Source organism: Melanotaenia boesemani, chromosome 9 (assembly GCF_017639745.1).
Source record: "Melanotaenia boesemani isolate fMelBoe1 chromosome 9, fMelBoe1.pri, whole genome shotgun sequence".
Lineage (NCBI taxonomy): Eukaryota > Metazoa > Chordata > Actinopteri > Atheriniformes > Melanotaeniidae > Melanotaenia > Melanotaenia boesemani.
The window spans coordinates 15518353-15540090 of NC_055690.1; the positions used below are offsets into that span (position 1 = coordinate 15518353).

The following is a 21738-nucleotide window of genomic DNA, read 5'->3' on the forward strand; positions in this document are numbered from 1 at the left end:
ATATATATATATATATATATATATATAAATAAATGTTGACCTAGTCCCAGCAGTGAGCTTGAGGAAATTGTGTACCTTGCCCTGCATCACTATCTCTGAAGTACTTCTCAGCAAGTTACCAGGGTTGGTCCCTCATGTGTTTCTGAAACCCTGCCTGTCTGAATACTTGTTTTTAAGACTATTGTTGGTGCATTTTCAAGTTGGATGCTGTATTTATTGTCTTTCAGATGTAGGAAATGTGATGTAGACATGCTGACAACACTTAATATTTTATCAAAAGGGGTTTTCAAATGCTTACTTATGGTAAGCACAAGCTGTTGGGTTGTTAAGTTCCTTCATTGAAAAGGTTCATTTGTTTCTTTTATTATGAAGCTTGTGGACATCAGAGCCCCACAAATTAAACAAACAAAAGATAAACAAACAAACAGGGTAATGGGAGAATTCTAGCCTTCTTGTGTGTTTCAGTGTGGGTGGCTGTATTTCATGTGCAGTAAACTCTGATTGCTGATATGACTAAACTGAGTGAAATCAGACTTCAAAAGAGCCTGAGTTCAAAGCAAAGCAAGGATCACATCTGAACATCTCATAGACGGCTGTTTTTTTTTCCCATTGAAGATTTTTGTACATTTATTCAGATGTCTGACTGACCAGAAATAGACACACTTGAGAACATTTTGACTGTTTGCTTTTTTATGGTCTCAGAGGGAGTTCATTAGAGAATAAGGAGAATACTTACTCAACCAATTATCCTTTTCAAATGGTTTAATGGCAGAGATAGTCATCAGTTAGGTTTTAGTATTATAACATGTTATTTTACATTAAGCCTGTCAATATGTTGTATTTAGTGTTTTGTGTCCATTAGTCTTTCGTATACCATTATAAACATGATGATACTGTAGCTCATTTTGAAATATACAGTACTAGGAGTCATATGAAATGTGCACTGCTCCATTTTCTGATTATTTCTGAGTGGGGAATTTTACGTTATGTTGCATAAAGCCAAATGTGTTGTAGCAGTTAGACTGATATATGTTTTAATTTTCTTACGTCATATACTTTTGCTTCTGTTTATTTTATTATTTATTATTTTCTCTTGAATATCCCTGCCTCAGTCTGTAACTCACTCTTTTCTTTGCTTTCCCTTTTCTCCCTTACCTTCCATATTCTATTTACCCAAAGAGACACGTTCACAATGCAGTCCTATAAAATATGAAATATTTATGCTTATCACAGCTATCGGAGAGCTGAGGTGGCCATTGCTCTAAATGCATTTTGTCAAACTGGTGTCAAGGCATCCATCAGCAGCAAGGAATCACTGGGGAATGAGATAACGTGCATGTGTTGTGTGTGTGCTGTACTTCATCAACTTGACTCTGAAACATAGGAATCCACAGTCAGCCATGAAATATCTTTACTGGGTGTGAAGGGAAAGATAAACAGAGATGTGTTTGTGTCTTTTAATTAAATGGCAGGGGTTAATGTGGAGAGAATCCACAGTTATCCGCATGTTTGTTGGTTTTATTTCTGTATTTCATGTTAATTTGTTCAAGAGATTAGCCTAACATTGTGAGAAATCGGCATCAGTTTTTTTGCCATGTAAGCTGATGTACATGGTATGGATTATATAATGTGAATAGAAGATGGATGTATCCACTGGAGCTGAGATAGAAATTCAGTGTAATAAAAATAATATAACTATCGCTGATGGCATATGGTGCTGGCACCAATAGACTCTTATTCAAAAGCAAATTATCGTATACCAAGTTGGCAAATTTTTCCCACCAGTAGGTACGATGTCATGTTAAATTTGCTCTTTCTTATCTACATGTAATGCTTTTTAAAATTCTGAAAAAAAAATCCATAATTAAGCAGGGCTCAAAGTTGTTTTCCATCTCTACTATTTTTTTCTCTAAATACTGTCACTACTGACTTCAAGAATTCCAAGACGATCATGTCAAACTTAAGGCTTTAAAAAGATGTTTCATGAACACGGAAACTATGTCACCCTGACTTTCCTCTTATAGAACTTCCATTTTTTATGTAAACTGAATAGATCGTTTCCAAATGTTAATATTTTTAATAGTGTTTGTCATTAGATGCACATTTGATTTAGGGATTGAAAAAATTCAATATGTTTTAGGAGATCACAGCAGGAAGGTTGCTGGTTCGAGCCTCGGCTGGGGGAAGGTTCGAACCTGGCGGGGGGGTGGTTTTTCGGTGTGGGGTTGGTGTGTTCTTCCCTTGTATGTGTGGGTTCTCTCCGGGTTCTCCGGCTTCCGCCCACCATCCAAAGACATGCATGTTAGGTTAAGTGGTTACTCTAAATTCTCTGTAGGAGTGAGTTTGTGTGTGAGGGGTTGTTTGTCTCTATCTGTGTCGGCCCTTCGATGGACTGGTGACCTGTCCAGGGTTTACCCTGCCTCTCACCTGTTAATGCTGGGATTGGCTCCAGCGTACCCGCAACCTGTAATGGACTAAGCGGTACAGTGAATAAATGGAGGTATTTATGCAAAACTATTAATTTCTCACAGATACTTTTTTCTTTTTAGCTTAGCTTTTAACCAAATTTTTAAATTACTTATTTGTACTTTAGTATTTTATTTTATGTTCTTATTTTTTGGTTTGTTTTGTTCTAACATTTATTACTCCAGTGTTGGGGATCCTTCACACTGGGGGCTCTGCCTGCTTACTCTGGTGGGCTGTTGCTGCAGTGATGATCCTCGTCTGCATAGCTGGGGGTCCTGCGTTATATAGAAATACTTTATTAATCCCTTCAGAGAACCCTCAGGGAAATTTGGTTTGGTATAATTTAGTATAATAGTATTATAATATAGTAGTATAATAGTATAATTTAGTTTGTGAAGGCTTGTTTCATCTTTATTGTATTTTAACATGGATAATTTTTTTTTTATTATGTAAAGCGCTTTGTGTTGCTTTTTGCATGAAAAGTGCTTTATAAATAAAGTTTGATGTGATAAATTAAATATTAATATGTCATTTCCTTGAAAGCTTACAGTATGATTTTTTTTCTAATAAGAACATAGCAGTGTGAGTTCCTGGTAAAGCTCTATACTGCACAGCTTAGTTGGCTCTAGCCACAATCTGTGATTATCATTGTGTTTCTGTCATGAACTGGGCAGTTTTTTTGTAAAGTCCAACATTTCGAATTGTCCAAATCCATCTCTCCTGAGGTAGAAATGACCAATCATTTCACTTCACATTTTGTCACCTCTCACTGATGGAAATCGATGGAAGGGCCTTGTGGCTTGGCAAAATATTTGAGGTATTAGGTTGTAAAAACCCTGGATAATCCTTTCAAGTTTCATTAAAACATTTCCGCAGAGAAGTGTCTCAAAAAAGATCATCAATGCCAGAGGAAATGCAACAAAGCAACTTTATTTAGAAAAAAAGATAAACTAAGAAAAATGTGAAGGAGATACTTGAAAATAGCTTTTCCCCCTTGTAGTCACTTTGCAACTTTGTTGAATGAATTGAACTGTGTCTGCAGGAGAAGCAACAGAGGAAGTTAGTCCAAACTTAAACATATGTTAAATATGAAGGATGTCTATCTTTAAATGAAAAGCAGAACAAGGTCATGAACAGTTAAAATTTAAAATTTTGGCTCACTCCAGGTACTTACTTGCTTCAACACTGTGACTCTCAGTCTTAACTGCATATAACCAATCTATTTTCTACAGGCAAACTGGATATATTTTCTTCCAATTTGCTGAATATAATTAGAAAGTTATGCAAAAGAGCAGAAAGAGAAACACAGCAAATTGCATGAGGAGTGAAAGCATGATTGAGGGGCCAGTATTTGCTATTATAGGCTCACTGGTCAGATCAGCACAATAAGCTTGGGGGAGTTTTATGATGAATGTCTTCACCTCAGCTTTGTAACCCAATGATCTCAGAAAAGCATGAAAATGTATTAAAACTGTCATGATCTTGCTCAGTCTCCTTCTAAAAAGAGTAGCCCAGACTTCTGGTGTTTTTACTAGTTTTAAACCATATTTTTTTGTAAAGCAAATGCAACTGATATAGCTTTCTATAAACAGTAGCAGTGGCTTGAAGATTATCTTGCACACAGTGCATTTGGGATTTCATTTGAGTTCCCTGATGCTGTTTATGGTCACTTTTTCAGACATTAGAATTGGTCAGTTGCTTAATGCAGCTGCTATAAACTGATGAAAGGATGAAAATAGACCAAAAACATTGCTGATTTTGTTACATCAATTTAATAGGGACCTATTATTTTCAGATAATGGATAGGCATGTTAAAAAGTGATTCTGCTGACTTAAAGAATCAGGATTCAGACTGTGCTCGGCTTTGGCACGTTTACTTGTAAAGGCCATCCACTCCAGACACAGAGTATAAGCAGCTCAGTTAGCATGATGTGCTGCCATTTGGCAGGCTACCAGAAACTGGCCAGCCAGGAGAGTGCAGGCTATTAAGAAAGGGGGCTAGGTCTTAAAGAGACAGACAGTAATCACAGGCCTTTAAAAGATAAGGATTAGGTTTATTACCTTATCAAGAACTTCTATAGTTAAGAAACAGAATCAAAATATTGACCTAAGAATGAATACAATGAATAGTAGATGATCGATCCATATCATATCCATACACATAATCATATCCATTCATAGATACAACTAGCCTACTATATATGAATAATATACTTTGTGTATTGTCATCCAAATTTTGAGAAAAAGACCCAAACAACAATCCTAAATGTCAGATGAAAGTAACTTGTGAGTGGTCCATTTCTATGTTTGTATAAAGTGCTAAAAGTGAACATGTTACCATTTTGATATATTCACTTGCATCATTTTGAGAATTGCTCTTTGGGTAAAACATTTACAACTAAGTTACCCCTGAATTTGAGATGCTAAATGAAGCACAGCTTAAACAGAGTTGGGATAAACACAGTAGGCTATATGCTAGCATTTTCATAGATTCTCATTGACTGAATGATGAAAAGAATGATTTCTTAAATTATTTTAAGGCTATTAGAGATATTTATGTGACAGAAGTGACATATTTGAGGAACATAGATGAGTAAAAAAAAAAACTATTAGTCTGGGACTTTAACGGACTGGCCCAGTCTACAACGGATCTGAAACCATCATGAGAATAAGAGTTACAAGGTTACCAAAGCTAAAAAATATACTGGTCTGGTGGAGATTTGTTTGAAAACAAAATACATCTGCAGTTTGAAATTGTTCCTTATTCAAATGGAACATAGACTCTGAAGGTAAAACACAGCAGATGCCACCTTCAGTTTTTGACAGCTATTAACACTTGATGCTAATAACACACTAGCCTGGATCAGATGAAACACATAGAAACAATAGATTGTAAAACAGGAATGTAGATATGAAACCCAGCAAAATTTGTGGTTGTTTTTATGAGAACTAACAGTGAGTTTCAGTTTCTGTCAGCTGATGTTGTTGTGTGTCAGCCATTGTTTGTGTTGGTGTGGAAATAACACAGCTGTTTGCTGGATGGTTAGTTGCTGTCAGCTCTGTTGATCAACTCCTTTGACATGTGCAAAGCCCTGCACATGTGCTCCACGCAAACTTCAGCACACACACTCACACACATGGTTTGCTATCATCACACTGTCCCGAAGCCATCCTGCAGTGAAGACAGAAGTGTAACACAGACTGCTGCCAGAGAGACTCATGCTGATGTTCAGACTACAAAAAGAGAGAGGAAGATATTGAGTATTTCTTTGACCCGTCCACCTTATGAGTCATCTCCACTATCAAATATAAAATGTTCATTTTCCACCAGTGACAGATAAACTGTTATGACCCAGAAGCTCTCGAATGAAAGAGAGCAGATAAGAAATTCAAAGTTCACATTAAGAAAAGCAAAGCAAAAATCCAAGCACTCCTCGTTGGAAATGGTTAAAACTTATTTTTTAGTCTTTGCTTCAGAAAGAGTAACCCTCCACTGTTTGATGATCTGGTGCTTTGCACTCAGTGAAGAAACCACATGCAGAACTGCTGTGGAGCTTCATATTTTTTTTAGCCTTTTTAGCTGCTTAGTATGAAGAGCATCAGGCATGCTTTTCCTGTTCTATTTCTCAAAAAGATTTCTTTAATCCTTATTGAATAATATCCCTGAATTATGTGCGACTGTATAAATATTTCAGACCATTCTCAATATTTTGTTCACATTTTCCAATTTTCTTCAACATTGCATAGAAAAAAAATGTTTTTTTTTATTCTGATACCAGTTGAGTTGTTGGGCTTAGGATGGCAGTTTTAAAGGCAATATATTTTGGCTTTGTTGTTTCTAAAATGGAGTAGAAAAACAGGACTATGTGGCATTTTCTGTTCATCAGTCCCTTATAATTTACACATCAGCTGATTAAAAACAATCAACCTATAATAAGGACTACTAATGTAGGTATTGTCTTCACTCTGAGACATTCCAGACCAATTAGAGATTGCATCTCGAGATGGTATCGTTTGTACCCTGCTGCCATTACGCACAGCCATAAATCAAACAGAAATGCCACACATTTGTTTACCTCTTATCCTTTAGAATACACAATCATGTGCCCTGAGGAGAAAAATCCAACCATTCATCAGGTCTGAATGTGCCTTCCAGCAGCTTATGTGAATGCCAACTCAACTGCCAATTTATATATTAATGTAAGCTGTTGGCAAATTTGCTGGGTGTTAATCCAAATTTTTTATTTGATGACACGTATTAAATAATGAGGGGAACTGACATATTCAGTCTCAAAGGGATATTCATAGTGATGGCTGACCCAACACTTTGGTGCCATAATAGATTCTTGCTGGAGGTAAAATAAGCTTTTAAGCTAATAGGATGTTTGTTTACTCTGTTCTTGCGAACCACTTACTGTCTTTTCATTAAACTTAATGTGACAGAGTCAAAATATTAAAAAGGAAGCTGTCATTGCTCATGTTTGTTTGTTATCTGCCATATCATTTAATGACAGACTAAGGGGAAATCTTATCTTGAAAAAACTAATAAAAATGAGGCTCCAGTTATTCAACCTTAAATGAAGTTATTTAAGGTTATTTTAGTTATGTTAAGGCAACTTTCTCTCTGGTTACAGTTATTTCTTCTAATCAATTTCTAAGAAGGAAAGGAAATTTAGTATTTAGTTTAAATGGCAGATTATTTACATCAGTTACTAAAGCTGTACAGCTGTTCAAAGACATGGGGTGAGGAGTATGTGTCATTTCAGGTTTCTGACATCTTAATTTTGCCAATGAATTACAGTGTTTAATCTTTGTAGCACAAAAGAATCAAAATTCCATTAAATATGTCTGGTAGCAGAAAAGTCAAAACTAGTCCTCCCACTCCTTGTCAGACACCTCTAAACATATACACTCACTGAACACTTTATTAGGTACATCAGTTTAATTGCTTAACACAAATCAGCCAAACACTGAAATTTTGCTGAAGAAGAAACTGAGTATCAGAAAAGGGAAGAAAAGGGATTTAAGTGACTTCGTACTTGGCATAATTATTGGTGCCAGACAGGCTGTATTTCAGAACTGATCGACTGATTTTAATGCATAACCATCTCTAGGGTTTACAGAGAATTGTCTGAAAATGAGAAAATATCCAGCTAGCAGCAGTTTTCTGGTTGGAGATGATAGAAAGGCAACAGTAACTCATTACAACCAAGTTATGCAGAATGCCATCTCTGAATACACAATTCGTTGAACCTTGAAGTAGATGAGCTACAAGAGCAGAAAACCACACCGGATACCACTACTGTCAGCTGAGAACAGAAAAGTGATAGCACTATTCACATAGACTTGCCAAAGGAAGCAATGAAAGATTAGAAAAAATGTTGGCTGGTCTGATGAGTCTCAATCTCAGCTGCAACACTCAGATGGTAGGGTCGGAATCTGGTGCAAGCAACATGAAAACATGGCTCAGACTACTGGTGGCATAATAGTATAGGGATATTTTCTTGGCACACATTGGCCCAATTAGTACCAACTGAACATTATTGCAATGGCACAGCCAACCACAATCCCTCTATGACCACCATCTTCTGCTATTCCTAGCAGGAAAATGCACAATTTCTCAAAACTCAAAACCTATCAGACTGGTTTCTTGGACATGATAATGGTTTTAATGTACTCCAGTGGCCTCTATAGTCACAAAATCTCAATCCAATAGAGCACTTTTGAGATGTGGTGGAACGGGAGAGTGTCAGTTCACAGATCACAGATCACATGTCTCCTTTTTAGTTTGCTTGTCTTAGTTGTCAGTGTGATAACTGGTGTCTTTAAAAATATCTTTTACAGTGTCTTGTCTCTTTTTAGTGTTTTTTTTTACAGCGCTATGTCATGTACTGGTCCGAAGAACTGATTTGGCAGTTTTCGGTTGTTTTTTTCAAATCACAGATTAATCAGCCATAGAGTACTTGAAGTGAAGCTACTTTCCCTTTAAATTAACCAGTTTTATAATAAAAATACCACAGCATCATCTAAAAAGAGGAAGAAAGGGAGCAGGATGAATGACTGGCTCTAATACAGGACTTTCATTAAGGAGACTAGGGTTTGTGTCTTCTTTTAAACCTAAATTGAAGAGTCAATACAAGATTGATTTAAGAAGAAGGATTTTGGTATACTGTAAGTGATTGATTACTTTTTTTTTATTTTATTGTTCTTAAAAATGTTATTTTTACTATTTAGTTTGGTCTATTCGACCAGTCCAGTTGGTTCAGTTTAGAAACAGGTCATGCTTTGACTACCTTTGCAACATTTACCATAAAGTAAGTCTTTCTTGCGTGTAACCCAAGGCAAACCAAATTCATAGGCATTTGTTTTTTGGCATCATTTGTCTTTTTTTTTAACTCATTAATTGGAAACTTGATCATTCACTGTCCTTGGTTGACAGTTTTAAGCTTCATATGCATCCATATACTGTAGCTGCCACTGATATATTGTCAGAAAGAGATATTTCAGAGATCATCATGATTTCCCAATGGACTGTTGACACTGTAACAAGCAGTAAACACACTTTATGATGCTTACTGTAAAAGAGGATTCTTTGAAATACACAATATAACAATGAATCCATGGACACAACTACAAATCAACAAGATGTTCGTGCTGTTGCTCTTTTCTTTTTCATCTGATGCAGTGGAATCCAGAGACTATGTTGACAGAATTTGTGCTTAAAAGTGGGTTGGCTGATCACATATCGTGTGTGTATATCATCATTAGCCATATTATAAGAATACTCTGGTATGAAGTTACTCTGTTGCAGAAAAGTAATCAACACCAAAGGTTTAAACTATAAGATAAAACAGCTCAGACACTATATGGGAAATAGTCTTTTAAATATATCATAGGAGACAACAGACAAGTTAGAAATGTTTAAAGCTTTAATGTGCATGTTATGTCAGAGCTAAACACAACATTAGAACATGGCATGTGGCGTTATTTAGCAGGTACTGTTTGCTGTCTGATTGCACAGTGGTGTGGTGTTTAACACCGTCGCCTTACAACAAGGAAGTTGCTGCTTCAAACCTCAGTTCCTTTCTGTTTAGAGTTTGCATGTTTTCCTTGTGCTTGCATGGGTTCCCAGGTCCCATGGTCATTAGGGCATTTAGTGATCCTAGTGAGTAAGTGAGATTGAGCATGAGTGGTTGTTTGTCTCTCTGTGTTGACCCTGCAATGGACTGGCAAATTGCAAAACCCCCCTACAGAACTGCATTGGACTAAACAGGTATATGAAATACATAGCTGTTTACTGCCTAGAAGTGTACTGCCTTTGAAGAGCTACTGATTAGCAGAGCTAAACTCAAAATGTTAAACGGAGCCATATTTGGTATTCTTAACTGTTACATGTTTTAGTCATTAGGATAGATATTTTTTTTCTGCCTTGAAATCAAATCAGTCTGTCTACTGCACAACCCAAGAGCCAATTACTTTTAATTGAGATAAAGTACAACTGCATCTAGTTCAGTTGCACAGTTAAGTTCTGCAGAGCTTGAATCTTCATATCTATGATATTGGGCAATTAAACTATTTAGGCCAAAGTGAACACATTCATTAAACAAAATTACAGCATTTTATTGTAATTAACCAGTGAGATTACTAGGACTACGTTTTATCTTACTCCCTTAGTTTCATGTGTTTAGCATAAACATGCATGTTGCATTTGTCACCATTTCAGCAGCAGCAGAACCTCCATTCCTCTTCTGCTGCATAGCCAAGATGACAACCCTTTAATTTGGGAGTCATGTTTCACAGTCTAAATCCAGAAACTCGTAGCACACTGTGTGTTGCTATAACTGTCACTTTGAATGAACTCAACATGAGCGACCCACATAAGCTTTCCTGCTAAAAAAGTCATAAGAAAGAGGCACGGTTGTTGCCTTACTTCTTAGAGGAATAAGTTGTGATTAGTACTAGTACTGTGTGTTGATAAACACTAACTAGAACAAAACTGCACTGATAATGTCAGTTTGCAGAATAGAAAGCATGACTGCTCATATATAGTATTTTTGAACACAAAGACACTTTTAAACTAAAGGATTTAGAATAAAAATAAAATTTAGAATACATCCTTTAGCTTTATTTTAAAGAACACTGCTTTTAAATTGAATTGTGAATGTATGTAGTTTATATTTTTAGTATAGTTTTATGCTCAGAGACATATTTTCTTAGGAACCTGAGGGATTTTCCAGTATCTGTTTCCCGCAGCCTTGTTACCTGACTCATCCTGTTAATATCATTTTACAGGATAATCCCCAAAGCAATCTCATTTTAATAGTGAGTCACTAGAACCTGAATGACTTAAAATAAAGCCATAAGTAGTATTGTCAAAATGCCAGTACCACAACAAATGCATGATGTGATGAGATGAAGAAATTGAAAAAGGCTAATATTTAGGAAGGGGTCAGTTGAGGCTGTTTCCTAACAATTACAGCATTTTTTTCCATTTGCTTCTACACAAACTGACAGGTTGAGGGATGTGTCTAAATCTCTTTCCTCCCTTGGGGCTGTCAGCTGCAGGCAAATCTCACCCATCTGCTTTTCTCTCTGTTGCTCAGATTCAATTTAGTCTGTTTCGCGTATATTCCAGAAGCAGATGTGCAGGACTTAGTTTACCAGTTTTTATTCCTTTTTGTATTTGAACATTTTATGTTGCTGCCCCTGTATTTTCAGATTTTTGCATTTGATGCTATTGTGACTGCTTGGCTCTCCCTTCAGCAGATAATTTAGTGTTTGTATGAGCCTGTTTTGCTTTCTCCTCTTGTCCAAACAGACTTTCATGTATCCTGCAGTGCTCCGTTTAGATCAGATATGTTCCTCTTTCTCGCTCCTTGTTGTGCTTGTGTTTGAATCTGCAAGAATATGTGGTCTGTTTCTGCAGCATTATATCTAGCTCAGTACCATGATTGCGGGGGATGGGGGAAGGTGTCAGAGCAGATAGTGGGACAAACGGTGACCAGTAAGGCAGTTGCAGTGTGATCCAAATGGACAGGATGTGTAGACCTGTGTCATAGATTCTCAGAGCTGCCAGGCAGGAACGTCTGACAGAGGAGAGAAGTCTGCCAGGAAGGATGTCTTGTTGCATGATTCATTCCATCTAAAACTGTCCTTGGTGCAATACTGTGACAAGCAGACAACTGTCTTAGTGTGAACCACACATCACACCTGATTTGTTTTTTTTCTTTCTTTCTTTTTTTTTGTTTACTGAGTGCAGGTATTCCTCAGTGCAGTGCTTTGATGATACGGATGGAAAGAATCATATTATAATGGGTTTATAAGCAACTCAGTGGTATGTTAGTGATATGGCAAAAGTATTTAGAAGTTACCACTTCTAAATATTTAAGTAAATGATGACTTCACCATAACACAGTTAAAGATCACATGCAGTGACATTTTAATATAATTTACTCTCATTTTCATCATTTTCTTTTTACAATTTCAAAAAGAGGATGTGAACTTCCACAAGATAAAGTTCGGACACCCTAAATAGTTATTATGACAAAAGGCTTTAAGTTTATTGAGATTATTTGGCAAACTGTGTGCACTGCCCTTTGGAGATATCCACCAATTTTCTGATGCAGCTTAGGGAATTTTAAATGCAGTGAGAGAAAACCTTCAGTTATTTCCCCTTATCATTATTCTAAGGTCTTTTCATTAACAGATGCTCAGTGTTTGTTTCCAGAATTGTCTGGTGTTTACATTGAATTCATACTTTCATATTCCTGTGTCTCAACCTAAGGCCCAACGCTTGATCATCCCATTTTTGTGTTCAACATGAATAAATTTTATGAAATTTTGCATCTCTTTTACTTATTGTGGCCACGACTCTTTATTTATTTGTTCTTTTGATGCATAGGACTTGTTTAAAAGATAAATCAGAATTGCTTTGGTGTTAATCTTTGAAGTTTTGACATTGAGTTTTCTAGTGAGAATGCAGAAATTGTTTTCATCTTTTAAATCTTTCATCAAAGGCAAAATCGTGCAGGTATGCACAGCAGAACACTGCACCACCACTCCAGTTTTTCTTCAGTCATTTCCAGACATATTTTTTAAATCCTGTTTTTGGTCGTCCAGACCTTAACTCAACCTCAACTCTTACTGTTAGATGCATTTTTAAAGACACAATTATGAGCTATAAATAGGAAATATCTATCTATCTGTCCATCCATCCATCCGTCCATCCATCCATCCATCCATCCATCCATCATCTATATCTGGCTTAGGTCAAGGCTGGGCTGGAAACACACAGGGTTATAAAAAAAAAAAAGTATTAGGGCAATCATATTGGTTTTAAAAAAGTGGAAGTTTTGGCATATTTTTATATTCCATTATTTGGAAGTAAAAGCAAAAGGTAGGGAAATCAAAATGTCAGTAATAATCCATCAGAACGGGTTACACTCACTGGGAAGCCCAAACAAGCAGTAGTCGGTATTGATCCTGGTAAAAAGGAATCCACCCATAACTTTTACTTTTCCCACCAAAATAAGATATGACCCATTTTGGGTTTGTTGATGTCATGTTTTTCTTTTTTTTTTCTTCAGCTTTAATTTTGAATTTGCTTCACAGCCTTTTGTGTGCAAGTTTCACTCTGTTCTGTTATTACTCATTCTGGATATGAACACCCAGATTTCTGTAATTCCCTGTCAAATTGTTTTTTGCACATTTATGATCAGGTTTCTAGCTTTTATCCGTGTGTGCATGTATGTCTTTTTTTTTTTTTTTTTTTTTTCAGAAACCTTAAGACCTCAGTTTGTTGTTGTCTTCTTATTGGCCTTTTGCTTTTGCCTCTATTGTTCGCTGCTGTACTTATTTATCTCTGTTTTTGGATCCTGTTTCTTCTTTCTGCATATGTTTGTGTTAACCTCTGCTCTGCTCTGCTTACTGCTTACTTACCAGGCTTTGTAATTCATTTTGGTCTTCTACTATATGCAACCATCACAGCTAATTTTAATTTTGATGATGTTTGTTGCCCCTAAACAACCTGTTTGTCAGCAATTCTTTCATGTTTATCAAGGCTTGTGTTATATCTATTTACTGCTAAAATAAAATAATGTGATTGTCAAATTAGTAGCTGTAGCTTGCAGTGTTCTTTAATACCACTGCCTCTACTACTGTAGTGCGGTGGAAAAAGGCATTAACAGTCCAAAATGATAAGAACAAATGCTATAATACGGAGCTTGTTTGTTCGAGCCTTTACATCTGAGTCCTTTGTTATCTGACTTCCTTTTGATTTCCTGCACACTTGAATTGGATAAAATAATCCTACATTTCAAATTTTAGACTGCCACCTTCCAAACACCTATCTTTACAATTTAGAAGAATGCAAGATGTCACTTAAGAGCACTCACAATTAAATATTCCACACTGGAGCTTGAATAACCATGAAAAAAAGAAAATAAGAGGTGCACATAGCAACCCTATACTTACAGTGTCTGATCCATTCATGGCTTTAATCTAATCAGTGAGCAAGGCCCCGTCGGTGGTAAACATCCTTCTTTTTTTCCAAGAATAAAGTCTATCAGCAACATCCTAGTGAAAAATCCACTCTGCTTTAAGTAAAAGAAACATGTCAAAGTCTCCATTCTGATACACAGATTAAACATCATAAACAATAGAAACAAGAGACAAAAAACTACCACAACATATGTCTAGGGAAGCCCAAAACTGAGTAACATGTGTTCTTTTCTGTTTGTTTTAATAAGTTCATGATATCAAATGTGTGACTAGGCAATGATAGTATATATAAGTAAACAGATTAAAAAAAAAATAAAGTTTAATATTAATGAACAAAACACTGGAAGAGGCATTTCTGCAAATACACACCCCTGCCAAGGAGTATTGCGTCACTGTGTTTTGTTTACTTTATTGTCACTTCTGCAGTGTGCAAACCAAGAATCCTAGTTTTAACTGTCATGATGTGTCAGACTGACAGTTAAGGCTATTTTTTTCCTGCTTAATGAAACCGTAGCTGATGCTGCAGCCATCGAGCCGGGCCGTAAAACTCTGTCTGACAGTTAACATATATTTACAACAATATACAGTGTCCATCAGTAAACAGATAACACTTAATAATGCAGCAGAGGTGAGCACATTTTCAGTCAGTTATACATGGCATGATCATCTATAACTGCTTACTTGTGATTAAATAATGTAAGAAAAAGAAAGAACTCACTTGTTGACTTATGTTCGATTGCAGGGGCCAGTGTAATGATGTCACATTTGGAAACCTGTTGGTTTTTAAGTTCTTTGAGCAGGTCAGCTCATCTGTTATCAAGATGCTTTTTCATTTTAACTGACAGGTTTTGTAATGTTTGTGGGCTTGCCTAGCGACATGGGAAAAATATAGTCTATATTTCGGTTGGTGTGTCTGCTTTATCCACAAACTGCGGACAGCCGTTAATAGCACTTGGATTTTCAGTCATGTCTTGTCATTATGAAGTCAGGAAAGCAGCAGGGAGCAGAGGTTAGAGAGGCACGCCCACTGCTGCGAGATGCAAACTGTTCCTGTGGCTCTTGTGAAAACACTGACAGGATATGATATTATTTTAATGGGAATACAGTCCAATATCATCTTACTCCATATTTTGTACAAAAATAACTGCCATGAAAATGACAGATATTGTACGTTTTACAGAATATGTTCACTTAATTAGTTAAAGACTTTACTTAAGCCTATTTTAAGTTCACAGAAGCAGAACGAAAAGTAAACCATGTGTTATCCTGCCATCAGAAGCCATATGATACATACGGTGCATCACACCTTGTTGTTTGCCCTCTTTTTGTCTGCCATGTGGCATTTTGTTGTGTTGTTTACTTGCTGCATGTTGAACTGTGTATGCATTTGGAAAAAGACAGCATGTACTGTCCAGCAGGCCAAATTTAAGACAAACTACACCCAGCTGGTACAAATCAGTCAAAACAACCAAGAAGAAGTCTAATCTAATGGAATAAAAAATACCTTTTCTTTTTGCTTTAATTAGTTTGAGCTGAAGAACAAGGAGTTCTAAATGTTAGATAGTATTAATATTTGTCTTTTTTGTGTCTTGTAACTCATTTCTGTTTGTGTGTGTATGTCTCAGCAGATGTTATGGAAGGGAAGAGCGCCATTCTGCTGGGCATGAGTCAGTGGAACTCAAATGACCTGGTGGAGCAGATCGAAACTCTAGGACAAATGGAAGACAATTCACACGGTACACACATTCATGTTCATACTCATGTAGATACGCACAATGAAATGTGTATTTTTCTTGCTCACACGTCCTTAGTAGAGGTTTCAGTTGCCTGGAATAATGGTGACTGTTACCCAATGAATGATGACAACAGCAATGAGATCATAAATGAAGTGTAGCTTCTATTTAAAGCCACATTAAGTCCTTTTTTTACTGCAGAAGTACAGAGTGAGATAGTAAAAGATGCTATGATTTCATCTTACAAAGCCATAATAGGTGCAAAGAAATATTTCCTAAATTTAAGCTCCATTCAGACTGATGGCCTTCTGAACAAACACATTTGAAGCCTGTGCAATAGTGTTTTTTTTATTGTAGAGTATCTGGGAAATGTAGCTTGGAAGGCTATCAAAAGGAGACGTTTATTTGTCCTTAAGTCACAAGGTTATCAAGTTAGCTTTATGTTTAGTCTTTTTCAAACTGCAATAGTATGATTTAAAAATAATAATAAAGAAACCTTTTTTTGTGGTATCAAGCAGCAAGAATGCTTTGAATTTAAAAATAGATTAACATGAGCTTACATAAACAGCGACATGGAGTTTTTTCATTGGTCTTTTTGCCCCCTTACTTAAAGAAAAAAAAAAAAAATCTAGAACTTAAACTGCTTGAATTTCTTCGGTTACTTATTTAGTTTGTGTTTTAGCCCCCAAGCACTCAATTTATCTGAGCTTGTTTGAAAGAAACAGTTTAGTCCAATATGGAGGAATAGAATATGTGAACGGGGTTCGAATTAAGGGGGAGCTAAGGGGAGCTGGGCTCCCCTGAAAGGCAGAGGAGCTCACCTAGAGATAATTGGCTGATACTTTAAAAGGGAGCCCTAAAAATTCCCTTTTCAGGTTACATGCAATTTGTCAGTAAGGTTCCTCATGTTTATTTTTTTTATAAAATAACATTAATTTGTCAGCATTGTGTGTTTATTTATTTATTTTACTTAATTAATTAAATCTTCCAAACGATGCAGGTGATCTGGTCTGTTTGCTTCAGGACCATGGACAGCAGCATTGTTTGTTTGTTGTGTGTTGTTAAACGAAATCTCCATCCTTGTTTTTCATTAAAGAAGCTGCATACAGTAGTAACAGAAGGTTTTTTGGGAGTAATCACACTGTGTGCACGTGACTTGCAAAGTCATAGTGCACGCCCGAAAATAAGACTCCCCAAAAGCCCTGGTGTAATTTGAGCACAGGATGTTAATAACGCTGAAGTCACACTTTGCTTAGTTTAATCCATAAATCCCTTAACTAGGCAGGTCACTCACCTTTCGCATCACTGGAAAACATTTACGTGTATTCCATTTACCACACCCAATGTTTACATCTTTGGATTTCAATGTTTTAGGTGCATTTTCTATGATCAGTTCCGTAGAAAAGTAAAATAAGGTTGATAGCTTGGCAGTGTGTTCTTTACAGTCAAGTCACCTGATCAAAATGATTAGTGTACTTCTTATTGTCTTTTAATGTTCTGTTTAGGAAGGTAGAATTACAATGTGGATAACACATGATTAATACCCCAATGGAAATGGCCCTCTCAGTCAATAAGCGAAGCACCTCTGCTTAAAGCTACAGTTTCAACCAGTAAAAATGGGCAGCATCATCAAAACACTTCGAGAATTTGTTGACAGAGATTTGTCTATTTATGAACCCTAGGCTGTGATTTTCAACGATACAGCAAATGTGTGGGTTGAGAAACAAAACTATGAGATAAAAAGGCTAAAAGCTGCACTGGCTTGAAGTGGGTGTTTTTTTTTTCCTGCGTTATTAGTGACTCTTTCACATTACACTGAGACCTTCGGGGCCGTGTTCGTATCATAAAGGTCACTGGACCCAAGCTTCAGCCACCTACACAGTCCAGAGCATAAAAGTGAAAAATATTACATTATCCTTACTTGTACGTTGTGAGCATTTTGTTATTGATCCCTACATTGGACAAGCATGAATAAATTGCATTGTGAGCCGAAGTTAAAACATGGGGGTGGCTGAGATATTATCATAGAGATATGCAGTGTGGCTCAAAGTCAAGGCTCCATCTTAGCACTCATTGATGCCTGATGTTAAGCACACAGCTTGAAACATTCTGCTTCTTAGTTTAAATATGTGCATTTAAAGTACTAGATAAAATAATTCACTTTTCAAGCAAAAGAAGTTCTAATGTTTTCTTCCTACTCTTCCATCAAATCTTAGAAAAAATAAATCTGAACATAACCTGGGATTTTGTTGTTTGATGAGTTAGCCTGGATGATAGAAATCTGGGCCACGACTTCCTGCCATGTGTGCTGGTTATTTATTTTTATTTGTTGCAAAACAAAATAAACAACAACAAAAAATAAAACATTGTCAAATGATAAGTGATGGTGTTGAAATTGTACTTTGGCAAAAGGCTCATATAAGTAAAACATACAACAGTTTGAGAATACAGATGGAAACCAGAAAGCCTTGTCTACAGAATGTATATATTCATTATACAAAACCTGCCAATACTGCATATTCAATAGCAGATTGATATGTTTGAAACATTATTTTGCTCTTTCACATCAAATCTCTGATACAGAAATTACTTAATAACCCAATGAAAGTTTTGAGCTTCTTTTCTTTCTTTTCTAAGTTTCATGTCTGCCCTTCATTACACTGAAACACTCCAATATCCTAAAGGTTAACATGGCAACTGCTGATCTACTCACCCCAGCAGCTTTCTAGCCACATGCCATTTCTTCCATATTGAAAGGCTCTCCTTGAAGTGAAAGCCCATTTCAAACATAAACTGATTTCTATTTTTGATCTAACATTTTGTGAAATCAAGCTAAGTAGGAGCCACTAACATATGTTCCTCTTTCAAAATGGCAAAAGTGACACAAAATAGTCTGAAAGGATTTAAGCTGCACCTGAAGCTTCTGCTCTAAGTGTAAGGTTTGATGTGATATTTTTACATGGTAAGCATGTTGTGAGAAAACTTCAACTACAAGGACTTGAAAAGTAGTGTTGCAGCTTCTCAACTGACGAGCAGCAGTAACAATACCAAACAGTGCATTCAGGTGAAGTATAGGATTGGATTCGTGTCGTTAGATTCATTATTGTCAATTTAGGTAAACCACAGTAAAATTAAATATATTGAAGAAATGTATTAAACATGAATGGCAAATATTGCATGCACAGTGTGGCTTTTTCTGTCACTTTCACAGGCATGTCTGAATAAAGCTCAACAAAATTAACCTCTGAATGACTGATAGTCATTACCTAAACAAATTTAGGAATTGATGATTTTATGCAGCTCATGTCTGAAAAGCTTTTTAGACATTAAGTTGCTTACAGAATTGGGTAAATCAGTGAATTTAGAAAGTATAAGAGGTAAATAAAAAAAAAAAAATATGTGCTGTGGCTTTGCAGGACAGTAAGTGAAACAAGCAGGTTTGGTTGGTGGGAAAATATAACATTTCAGCAGGTTTTCATATTACTTTAACACAGTCAGTAAATCAAGTGATTCTCTTAACAAATTGCCCGTGTGAGAAAGGTTTTTTAATTGCTTTCATTCATCAAACAGTGGTGTGCTTATCTGCCCACAGTAGCCGAATTGCATGCTGCCTAGAGATGAACCACCAGGTTATTTTTCATATAACAGAAAAAAAAAATCACTGTGTGTTTTCAAAGATCACAAGTTATCACTGGGTTTATGCACATCAGTGTTTTTATACAAAACATTTTGGTGATCACATGAATGACAAATCCCCAGCTGTTGCAAGGAGTGACTTGCATTTCATGTTCTTTTATCACATGTTTTGCTCTCCATTTTTTTGTTTTGTAATTTTACAGACCATTTACTTGTGTTAGCTTATGCTTGTTAGGTTTGCATGGAAAAAAAAAACAAGCAAGAAACCCCATCATGATCAGGTAAAATAACAAGTCAGTCAGTCTTGAGCTGATAGCATGTCCTTTTTTTGTGTTTTATTTACAATGCCTCCTCCTGTGTTTCAGTAGGAGTACAGTTCAGTCCTGCTGAGATTAAAGAAGCTGCTCATGCAGTAATATGAAGGCTACATTACAAATACTTAACACCCCTGAGCATCCCATTAAAAGACCACTCACAAAGTCAGTAATGACGTGTGAAGTGCTTCACTGCAGCAACAGTCATTTATTATTATATTTCTCCAGAATAATATGAGCAGTATTGGTGGCTGTCAGAACAGATTAAAGTCCTATTATATTTTTCTTTTCCTAAACAAAATATTATGACTGTTTCTATTTGATAGTTTTATGTGTTTTTGTGGAAAGTCAACAGTAAAGTGAAGTAGCCAAACCCTAAATACTTCATTCCAGCCCAGACTCATATAAAAACGGGAATTATTCAAACTGTGTTTTCGGTGATAAAAATTAAACCTTCATTGATTTATTTTAATTTAATTCTTTAGGCTATAGGTCAAAATTTGGCAGCAATTATTCCAGAAAAAAATGATATGTTAATGTGATGCACTATTTAAAGGTCAGTTTTAATGCAAGCCATGATGTTTTCTCAATCATAACTGTTTAATTTTTAATACTTTTCCTGGTACTTTGTATTGTGTAAAACAGGCTCAAAACAGTGAGAGAAAGTTGAAGGAAAAAGCAGCAGAATGCATTAGTGTTTTTACATAGTAAAGTTTCTTGAAGACACTTGTTGTTGGGACAAAGTCTGGTGTAGTGCCATTTAGTAACACTTCCAATTTTAAATGTGGACTTTTTTTGCCTGTGAAATGTGACACAGTTGTCAAAAAGTGACTGTTTTAGGTAATACTTTGACACTGTTACTAATCTACAGAGTTATCTTAATATTTAGCGGCAAAAAGAGCAAAGACTATGTCTGTGGACAAGAAATTAACAACATAAATTTAGGTGATGTTTTTTGCTGCTGAGACTATGTTATTATTCCCTTGTGCCAGCACTAAAATGCCCCGACATATTTCTATTTATTTTATGAGAAGAGACAATGTATATGAAAATAGTGATTTAGTTCCCTTTAATTTTTTTAACAACTGTCATGATACAATGACCTTAACAACAACCATGTATCTTATCCTTTTCTGTGTTACAAAAATCTTCATTACCTAGCTGCTTTAGTAAATATTAAACTATTCATCAAATGAAATAATATATTTGTAATCTTATTGTAAATATTTTATCCTCAGAATGAAATTAGGATTTTTAAAGGTTCAGTATTATAGGATTTACAGACCAAGGGTAGGGAATAATGCTTTAGACATGGTCCATGATGTATGGGCATACCTGCACCTAACAACACGTGGCCAAGCCAGCGCAAACTGGCTTAGGACCAAGTACCAAGTAGCTTTAATCAATATACATCCTGACACACAGGTGGAGGTGATCAATCTAAGTGCTCAAGTAGGCAGTATTGGCTCAGGACCACAGAGCACAGAATGTAGTGATATGTGAAACTGATCCGGCTGTGCTCAAAACATCTGTATTGTGTAATTGCAGGGATTGTTTGGAGCCCAAAGACAATGTTGATGTTGGCCTTTTCATCTGAGACAAACAATACTGCCACCCTCTCTTACCTCTCTCTCAACTACAATAATTAAATGAAAATTTAAATTGAAACATAATGATTTAAAATAATTATACCTTCCCTAAAGTGGTACCATGGCCATGTTTCCGTCAGTAACAGGTTTTTATGGTCACATAAGGCAGCTGCAGAAGCAAGCTTTGAATGGCTTTACAATGACTGACTACATCTTTTAGGTTATGACTGTTTAACAGTCAACTGTCTATTTATACACCCTACAGGGACATTTTGACCGCTTAGCTGCTCACTAGAAAGGGACTAGAGAGGTTTATAGATTGGATAGGAAAGGAGGATTATGTAGCAGATAGCTTATAGCTGCCATTGCTGTCAGTTACAGATGATCTATGAGCTTTGGGGTCATGTATTTCAAATGTCATGAAAAATCCTTCTTTGTTTACCTTTTCTGTAACAGAGTATGCGCTGTTGAAGCACACATTCAAAGTGTGTTAGATATTAA

The 21738-nt window shown here is 36.1% G+C and overlaps 1 protein-coding gene across 3 annotated transcripts in view; it reads left to right on the forward strand.

The window, feature by feature from the left end:
- The window catches only part of pitpnm3 (PITPNM family member 3), a 111543-nt gene that overhangs the window by 32078 nt on the left and 57727 nt on the right, over window positions 1–21738 (forward strand). Inside the window, exon 3 of one of the 3 annotated variants that reach the window (XM_041995176.1) lies at window positions 15591–15701. The exons of 1 other annotated variant lie outside the window; for it this stretch is intronic. In XM_041995176.1, the coding sequence (XP_041851110.1) occupies window positions 15591–15701 (111 nt within the window). The remainder of the gene's footprint in view (window positions 1–15590; window positions 15702–21738) is intronic. One more of the 3 variants, XM_041995177.1, reaches the window with a different exon arrangement.